The 9,196-nt window shown below is 32.7% G+C and overlaps 1 protein-coding gene across 2 annotated transcripts in view; it reads left to right on the top strand.

Annotated features, from left to right (window-relative positions):
- Nucleotides 1-9,196, top strand: part of CNKSR2 (connector enhancer of kinase suppressor of Ras 2) — a 284,669-nt gene that overhangs the window by 165,362 nt on the left and 110,111 nt on the right. For both annotated transcript variants that reach the window (XM_012656319.1, XM_012656320.1), the window contains exon 11: nt 4,241-4,452. In XM_012656319.1, the coding sequence (XP_012511773.1) occupies nt 4,241-4,452 (212 nt within the window). The remainder of the gene's footprint in view (nt 1-4,240; nt 4,453-9,196) is intronic.

A 9,196-nucleotide genomic window follows, 5' to 3' on the forward strand; every position in this document is an offset into this window, starting at 1 on the left:
CTTCTGTATCTAGAATTTTTCCTTCATTAGTTCATTAATGTTTCTTTTAGGAAGTAGAGGGAGTTTACAAGGGAATGAATTGCCTTTAAAGTCTATTTTCTAGATTTCTTGAGGCTATATCTCTATTTCATTTCCAGATTATTTGAAATTCCTGGCAGGTGTGGAAGAATACAGGTTTATGCCATAATGCATTCTGCCCAAAGGCATTCTGATATCCAGCCTTGTGGAAAACAAAAATTATGGAAAAGGGCCAGCACTAAATGGGGATAATTAATACCAATCACAAAGAATTTGATTCAGTTTTTAAATTAGTTCTGCAGTCATTCAAAAACAATAATTTAAGATCTCTTGTTTTCAAGCCATAACTAAGTTTCTTCAGTATATAAAAGAACTGAATTCCTTGCGTTAATTCTCATTATTCTTTAGTACACCTCGTGTTTCAGAAGTATATATTCCATTATATATGATGGTTACTGTCATTATGTGATCTAAATGCTACATGGCAATATGGCAAATCTGTAAATGCTATGTTGTCATGTAGTAATAAAGCTATAGTCAGTTTTATGTATATTTTCTTATTTTTGAGAATTAAATGCAGCTATGGGAACATGGTTTATAAGATATAATTTACTAAGCTGAAATTTCATAAATCTTTCTAATATATAATTTACAGTTTTATGTTCAGTTTACAATTAGATGTACAAATCCATCCAAAATCCTATTAAAACGGAAGTTGCATTTTAATTTCATTAAGACGGTGTCAGATCTTCTGAATACTCTTGCATGAGAAGCAATGAAAGTGTGTGTATTCCAAAAAGGAAGCAACTCTTTTATGGTTTGTTTTTGTTTTAATTTGAAAGATTTTTATTTCGGCGCAAATGATTTTAAGAGGCCTTATTCTTCACACAGCTACATGTACAGATAAACATCAAAAAATTATTTTTATCAAATATCTGTAGTTTTTTAATGTTCTTTTCTTTTGGGTAGGGAGAAACTTGTTATGAAGTGTCTCCTAGACAAAGAGTACTTAAAATACATTTAAGAGGAGAAAAGAGTAAAAGAGTACAGAAGAGTACACTTAAAGAGGACAAAAGTTCTGTCCTCAGAGCATGGAGAATATATTATTAAGGCAGTATATTGAAGGCAATAAAAACTTGAACATGCTGTTTAAAAATACTAGATTATATGAGGTTGAAAGTCAACATGGTAGTCCTTTTTTTGTAAGTATTGCTTGAAAGCTTCAAATTTTTCAGTAAAATTCATAATTAGTGTTTACTATCTCACTGTAATTGATTCTTAGTTTGGTCAGTATATAATTTATCAGAATATTGTAAGTACATTTTGAATCAAATTATTAGTGACCCAGTCATATAATCTTTTGATATAGCAGTCCGAATAATCCATGCATCAAAGCCCCTTTGTACCACACCTTTATTCAAATTATCTGTATTTTCTGGTTTGACTTGAAGTTATAGTCATAAAACTGTTTACAGTTGTCATTCTTTTTATAGATACAGTCTTGACACTTTTTTTCCCATTTTCTCATTTTGAGGATGAATGTGGTTGACCTAATTTAACTCTTCTGAACATTTCTTTTTTTCCCACATTAAAAAAAAAACTTTGTTTATGCAGGATTAGGCATTTTCATGGTATGTGAACATGTATAAATTATACATTTAATTTGAATTGTAAATAATAAAAAGTTTTTTCATCTTAAAAAAATACAAAGACTTAAAAATGGTAGGACTGGTTGTCAAGTTAGGCAGAATTTTTTTATGTGATTACAATTCTTTGAACACACTTATTCCAGAAAACAAAAGTGATTACAAAAGTTCCTTTTTCTCTAAAAGAGCACAACACATGTATGTGAAGTGAATGAAATTTGGTTGGTATTGTATTATATGTCTATGACTATACAGTTTCATTATCATAATATGTATTAATAGTACATTTTTATACTTAACCAAATTTCTGGTGAGAAAAATGAAGAATTTGTAGGTCTTTCAACTGTGAAGTTTAAGCAATAATTTCTCTTATTAACTCTGCTGCGTGCCATTAGATACAAGGGAAGTTCACTAAAGCGATGCTCTTTTAATGTTTCCTAAATCCTTTCTAGAGCAAACATATAGATTTATTATATACATATATAAATGTTTAACACTAAGAAAGGTTAAAAAATATTCACAACAGAATGAATTAATACACTGAGTTCTTCAGGGACTAATGACATGAGTACATACATAATCATACACACACATTTATACACGTAATGCTTGTATCACTTCATTCTACTGAAAAGTTTGTTTTTGCTTTGTACTTTCCTCAATTCAAAATATCGTATTTGAATACGTTCAGTATAGACATGTTTAACAAATCTTCCCTGCTGATATAAGGCTCCTCCTCTATATTATTATAGAGTAGCAAATACCAACCCTTCCAATTTTCTGCCCCAAGAAATGTCCATATGAATATAGCATGGTATATTAATACGGCTAAATCACCCTCTGATCTCAGCTACATTAACATTCATTCACAGGCCTCATAGAGAAGTCTGCCCATTTACAGATAGGCATAACCTTACTCCAGTACCACGAGTTCGTTAGGGTTGTTTCCACGCTAATTACAGTGTCAATTTCTTTTTGATAGTGGGCTAACAGTAACAAAAAGTACCAATTTATTCAGGAAAAGTTTTCAGCTAGCTGAAAATAAAATTCTGGCTTGATGTTATATTTATTTCCTTCATGCTGCCTAAGAACTGGCTACATAGTTATATCTTGGTAATAAGCAGTACTTTTATATTTGAAAATGAAAGAGTAAATGGCAATGCAAATGGCAACCTTACCTGATGATGAGTTAAATAGATAAAGACAATTTGGCCGATTCAGTTAGTCTTGAGAATGTTATTTACTACTTTATACATATTTCAAATATTGGGAATATAGTTCTCTACATTTGGACACATCTAGACTTTTGTACACTGACACAGAAATACAGGTTTTTGCTGGACTAAGACTCATATTTTGGAATTGATATCATTTTTATAAGCTCATCACCATTTTACAATATGTAATAGGATGCAATTAAAAATTTGTTCTTTTTGTCTGTCTTATTTATAATTCAGTTAATAAATTTAAGATTTTTTTTAGTCTTATTACTCAAGATGAAATTAAATTTTTTCTGGTTTGAAAGCATTTATTCATGACACTGTTTAGGGTAACTGGAAGCAATTAAAGTACTTGGAGGAAATATAACTAATGATCCACAAGTGAAGAAATTGCATTTACATTTATAGTCACGTTCTATAAGACAAGCTTTTCTAACAAAAATTTCATAGCTAATCAGTGAAACATTTCATGCAATAAACAGGGTTCAATTTAACCAATTCTAAAAGGACTATTTCTGTCAAAATATCACTCATTATGGGCCCAGTCACCTATGTGTGAGTAATAGATTTGAGGGATATCATAAATTTTTAGAGATTTTTCTCTTTAGAATCCTATAGAAGAAAAAAATCAACTTGCCATAACCTTAAGTTTCATTCTTAAACTCCGTATTTTATACAATTTCTTTACCTTCTCTCCACAAGAAATGTTGTGTAATGAGAGTTTGATGTATTAGTTTAAAATGAGTTCTGTGAATGTATCTTTTTGCTCTGAAATGAGACACATAGAGTTTTAATATTGAGAATAATTATTTTCATTAAGATTTATTTTAAATGGATAACATGCTGTTTGAAATTCTTACAATAACAGTTTATATGGTGCTAATTTGGTTCCTAAGGCCACAGTGCCCTTTATGGTAGTTCTTAAACATATCTTTGTTTTTAAGCAATACAAATTTTTACTGAGAATCAATTAGATAAATTGGCAGAAAAAAAGGTATATGGTTAACATTGTTAGCATTATACCTACTGTCTTGAACACTAAAAGCAACTTATATGCTAAGATAATTTTCTTTGTATCACCTGGTACAATGAAAAATGGACTAGAGCAAAAGTTAGAAGATCCGTGGCTCATTTCTAGCTCTGTCAGTTATTAGCCATATGACATTGAGGCAAGTCATTTTTGTTTTTTGGCAAAATAGGAATAATTAAAAATTGCCCTATAAACCTCAAAGAAAGTTTGGAAAGATCAAAACATACATTGTATGGGAAGAATGTTAATAGTATTTTCAACCCTCTACCATTTTGCCATCCTAACACTTTCCTATATCCTTCTCCTTTACTCTAACCCTTTGTTAGAGATGAAAAAGGAAACCTTCCTTGTGAAGACCTCAGAGGACATATGGTAGGCAAGCCAGTACATAAGGGATCTGAGTCACCAAATTCATTTCTGGATCAGGAATATCGAAAGAGGTTTAATATTGTTGAAGAAGATACTGTCTTATATTGCTATGAATATGAAAAAGGAAGATCAAGTAGTCAAGGAAGACGAGAAAGCACCCCAACTTATGGTAAGAGTTCTCTTATGTTTACATAGGAATGTATGTCTGGCATGGGACTCTCAATTTCCTTTAATAGGCTTTTGGGTTGTGAGAATTACTTGATAGCTTTTGAATCTTTATAATTGATCTGTGTCCTTCATGTGCTTCGTATTGGAATCTCAATGATAGGAGGCATGATTTTAAAATTATTCTAGATTTTCCAAAGATAAGAACAGTAGGTAACATTTCAGCTCATAATGATTTATGAAAATCTTTTTAGCATCACATGTACTTCTTGTGTGTTAGATGTTGCCAAATTGGAAAAATTCAAGTGTTTTTTTTCTTTTTTAATGAATATTTTTAACATGACTTCCTTAAAATAAAATTATCCCTTATTAGCCAGGAATTAAAAAAATTTAGATAGAGTTTTCTGGAGAAAATCTCATCTCAGGTTTTTGTATTTTTTAAGAAACTGCAAAATTAATTTGGCATTTCAGTGGAAGTAGATTTTATTTTTTTTTTATTTCAGCATATTATGGGGGTACAGATGTTTAGGTTACGTATGTTGCCCTTGCCCCCTTCCTCCCCCAAGTCCAAGCTTCAAGCATGTCCATCCCTCGGATGGTGCGCATCACACTCTTTGTGTATGCATATACCCGTCCCCTCCCCCCCCGCCTGACATCCAATAGATGTTATTCTTATATGTGCATTTATGTGTTGATCAGTTAATACCAATTTGCTGGTGAGTACATGTGGTGCTTGTTTTTCCATTCTTGGGATACTTCACTTAGTAGAATGGGCTCAAGCTCTATCCAGGATAATACAAGAGGTGCTATATCACCATTGTTTCTTAAAGCTGAATAGTACTCCATGGTATACATATACCACATTTTATTAATCCACTCATGTATTGATGGACCCTTGGGTTGTTTCCACATCTTTGCAATTGTGGAAGTAGATTTTAAATAGGACGGACATACTGTCTGTACGGCAAAAAAGACCTAGAGTTTCCATGTACCTAGGTTTTTTTTTTAAATCTTCGATCCTTGTTTTTCCATGAATGACCAAGAAAGTAACCCAATCACAAATACTTAAAATTGATACAGTATGTCTGAAAGACTTGCAGATAAACTTGCCTAAAGTTAAAGTAGTAAAGCCTATGGTCCTGTTGCAAGAATGAATTGATTTAAGTGGAAGTCTCTGCTCCTCCCTTTCCAGTCTTCAAATTAATCATTTTCAGTGAGGAGCTTATACTTTGGGGAAGGACAGGATTCCTGCTAGTTAGTCCAGACTTGATCAATGGGAGGCTGAGTAGAAGGAAAGTTGTTTTTAACTAGCCCTTTCCACCTACCCCCCTCACTTGTCCACCATGGCCATATGCGTCCCTGCTTTGGTCCCAAAAGAGCAGTCATCGCATACCTTCTTATACATGTCTTATTTCCTTACTGCTCTTTGCTAATAATTATGAATGAGAAGTTTTGCCCAAAATTATCCTAAAGAATAGGACTACTTGTCTTACTTTGTGTTATTCTCTTTGCGTGTGTTTCTTTATCCAAAGAATAAATAGTGATACTTTTAGTATAACTCCTCAATTATATTACTCTGGTGGCACTTATCGAACGTCTTTGGACCTTTGCTTTTTCCTCCCCTATTATATCATAAACCTACAGTATAGAGGCCTACCTTCTTTGCTATCCCTACTCTTGCACCATGAGATAATATGAACTTTTTATTCTTATTCACTCCACAGGTACTTATGGACTACCTATTAATGGATAGGCAGTAATGTGTATCAACTCTTCTTTTTCTGTGTCCCAGAATTTTCTGGCTATTTTCTACTTATGTTGAAGTATTTAATAAATGTTTGATTTAAGAAGAACTATAGTCACCAAATGAAGTCATTGATTAATAGCTGATGACTTTATTAAAAAAAATACGTTTACTAGGTTCTTGCCTGAATGGCTATAAATTGTTAGTCCCTTCAGACTACAGTTTAAAGCATCTAGTGCTATCATGTTCCATAAATCATATCCCCACCAATAAAATAGAATGCTGTTTAAATTTTAAAACATTTAGATAGCCTATAGATACTTGATATCTTTTTATAAACAACTTAGGAGAAAAGAAATGTATACATGCTTAAAAGAAGGAGAAAGAAGTAAACAAAGTTTTTTTCATTCAGTATGATCTTTAAGCTTTTTTTAAATTGGCACGTAATAATTGTACATATTTATGGGATACAGAGTGATATTTCAATACATGTATACAATGTTTAATGATCAAATCAAGGTAATTAGCATATCCATCAGCTTAAACATTCACCATTTCTTTGTGTTGGGAATATTCAAATCCTCTCTTCTAGCTATTGGAAATTATATAGTAAATTATTGTTCACTGTAGTCACCCTGTAGTGCTATAGAACACTAGAAGTTATTCCTCCCTCATAGTGGTAATTTTGCATCCATTAACCACCCTCTCCCAAAGCTCCCCCAACTCCCAGCCCACTAGTACACTTCCAAGCCTCTAGTAGCCATAATTCTACTCTCTTTGAGCTTAACTATTAGCTTCCACATATGAGTGAGAGCATGCACTGTTTATCTTTCTGTACCTGACTTACTGCATTTAATGTCTTCCAGGCTCATCCATGTTACCATGAATGACAGGATTTCATTACCTTTTATGGCTGAATAGTATTCCATTGTTTATATATAACCATATTTTCTTTATCCATTCAACTGTTGATGGATACTTACTTTGATTTCGTATCTTGGCTATTATGAATAGTGCTGCAAAGCATATAGGAGCACAGATGCCTCTTAGACATACTGATTCCCTTTCCTTTGGGTATATATCCAGTAGTGGGATTGCTGGATAATATGGTAGTTCTAATTTCTGTTTTTGAAGAACCTCCATACCATTTTCCATAATGGTTGTATTAATTTACATTCCCATCTACAGTGTATAACAATTTCCTTTCTGTGTATCCTTACCAGCATTTTTTTTATCTTTTTGATAATAACCATTCTAACTGGGATGAGATCCTATCTCATTGTGGTTTTGATTTGCATTTCCCTAGTGATTAGTGATGTTGAGCATTTTTTTATATACTGGTTGGTCATTTGTATGTCTTTTGAGAAATGTCTGTTAATGTCCTTTTGCCACTTTTTAATGGAATTATTTGGGGGGGGTTTTGCCGTTGAGTTATTTGAGCTCCTTGTAGTCTAGATATTAAGCCCTAGTCAGATGAATAGTTTGAAAATATTTTCTATGTTGCAACAAGTTATCTCTTCACTCTTGATTGTTTCCTTTGCTGTACAGAAGTTTTTTATTAGAAGTTTGATACAATCCCACTTATCTATTTTTTGTTGTTGTTGTTCCCTGTGCTTTTGAAATCTGGGCCATAAAATCTTTGCCCAGACAATGTCCTAAAGTGTTACCCTATGTTTTCTTCTAGTAATTTTATTGGTGTGAGTCTTTCATTTAACTTTTTAATCCATTTTAATTTGATTTTTGTGCATGATGAGAGACTGGGGTCTAGTTTCATTCTTCTGCATATGGATGTCCAGTTTTCCCAGCACCATTTATTGGAGAGGCTCTACTTTCCCCAATGTATGTTCTTGGTGCCTTTGTTAAAAATCAGTTGGCTGCAAACACATGGATATGTTTCTGCGTCCTCTATTCTATTCCATTGGTCTATGTGTCTGTTTTTGTACCAGTGCCATGATGTTTTGGTTATGATAGCTTTGTAGTATAATTTGATGCCCAGTAGTGTGATGCCTCCAGCTTTGTTCTTTTTCCTCAGGATTGCCTTGGTTATTTGGGGTCTTATGTGGTTCCATACAAATTTTAGGATTGTTTTTTCTATTTCTGTGAAGAATATCATTGGTATTTTGATAGGGATTGCATTGAATCTGTAGATTGCTTTGAACAGTGTGGTCATTTTACCAATATTAATTTTTCTGTTCCATGAACATGGGAAATCTTTCCATTTGGTTGTATCCTCTTTAATTTCTGTCATCAGTGTTTTGTAGTTTTCCTTGTAGAGGTCTTTCACCTCCTTGGTTAAATGTATTCCTAGGCATTTTTTTTTTGTAGCTATAGTACATGGCATTGCCTTCTTGATTTCTTTTTCAGGTGGTTTGTTGTTCGTGTACAGGAATGCTAATGATCTTGTATATTAATATTGTATCCTGCAATTTTACTGAATTTGTTTATCAGTTCTAATAGGTGTTTTGATAGAGTCTTTAGGCTTTTCTATATATAAGATCATGCGTCTGCAAACAGGGACAATTTTATTTCTTCCTTTGCAATTGGATGCCCTTTATTTCTTTCTCTTGCCTGATTTCTCTGGCTAGGACCCTCCAGTACTATGATGAATAAGAGTGGTAAAAGTGGGCATCTTTGTCTTGTTCCAGTTCTTAGTTTCCCCATTCAATATGATGTTAGCTGTGGGTTTGTCATATATGGGCTTTATTGTATTATGTCCCTTCTATATCTAATTTGTTAGGAGTTTTTATCATGAAGGTATGTTGAATTTTATCAAATGCTTTTATTGTCTCTATTGAGATGTTCATTTGTTTTTTGGCCTTCATGTATCATATTTATTAATTTGTGTATGTTTTTTTGGGTTTTTTTATTAATTTGTGTATGTTGAGCCATCCTTACATCTCTGGGATAAATCCCGCTTGCTCATAGGATATAATCTTTTTGATGTGCTATTATATTTAGTTTGCTAGTGTTTTGTTGAGGATTTTTACCTCCGTGTTCATCAGGG

Source organism: Propithecus coquereli, unplaced genomic scaffold, assembly GCF_000956105.1.
Source record: "Propithecus coquereli isolate 6110/MARCELLA unplaced genomic scaffold, Pcoq_1.0 Scaffold50, whole genome shotgun sequence".
NCBI lineage: Eukaryota > Metazoa > Chordata > Mammalia > Primates > Indriidae > Propithecus > Propithecus coquereli.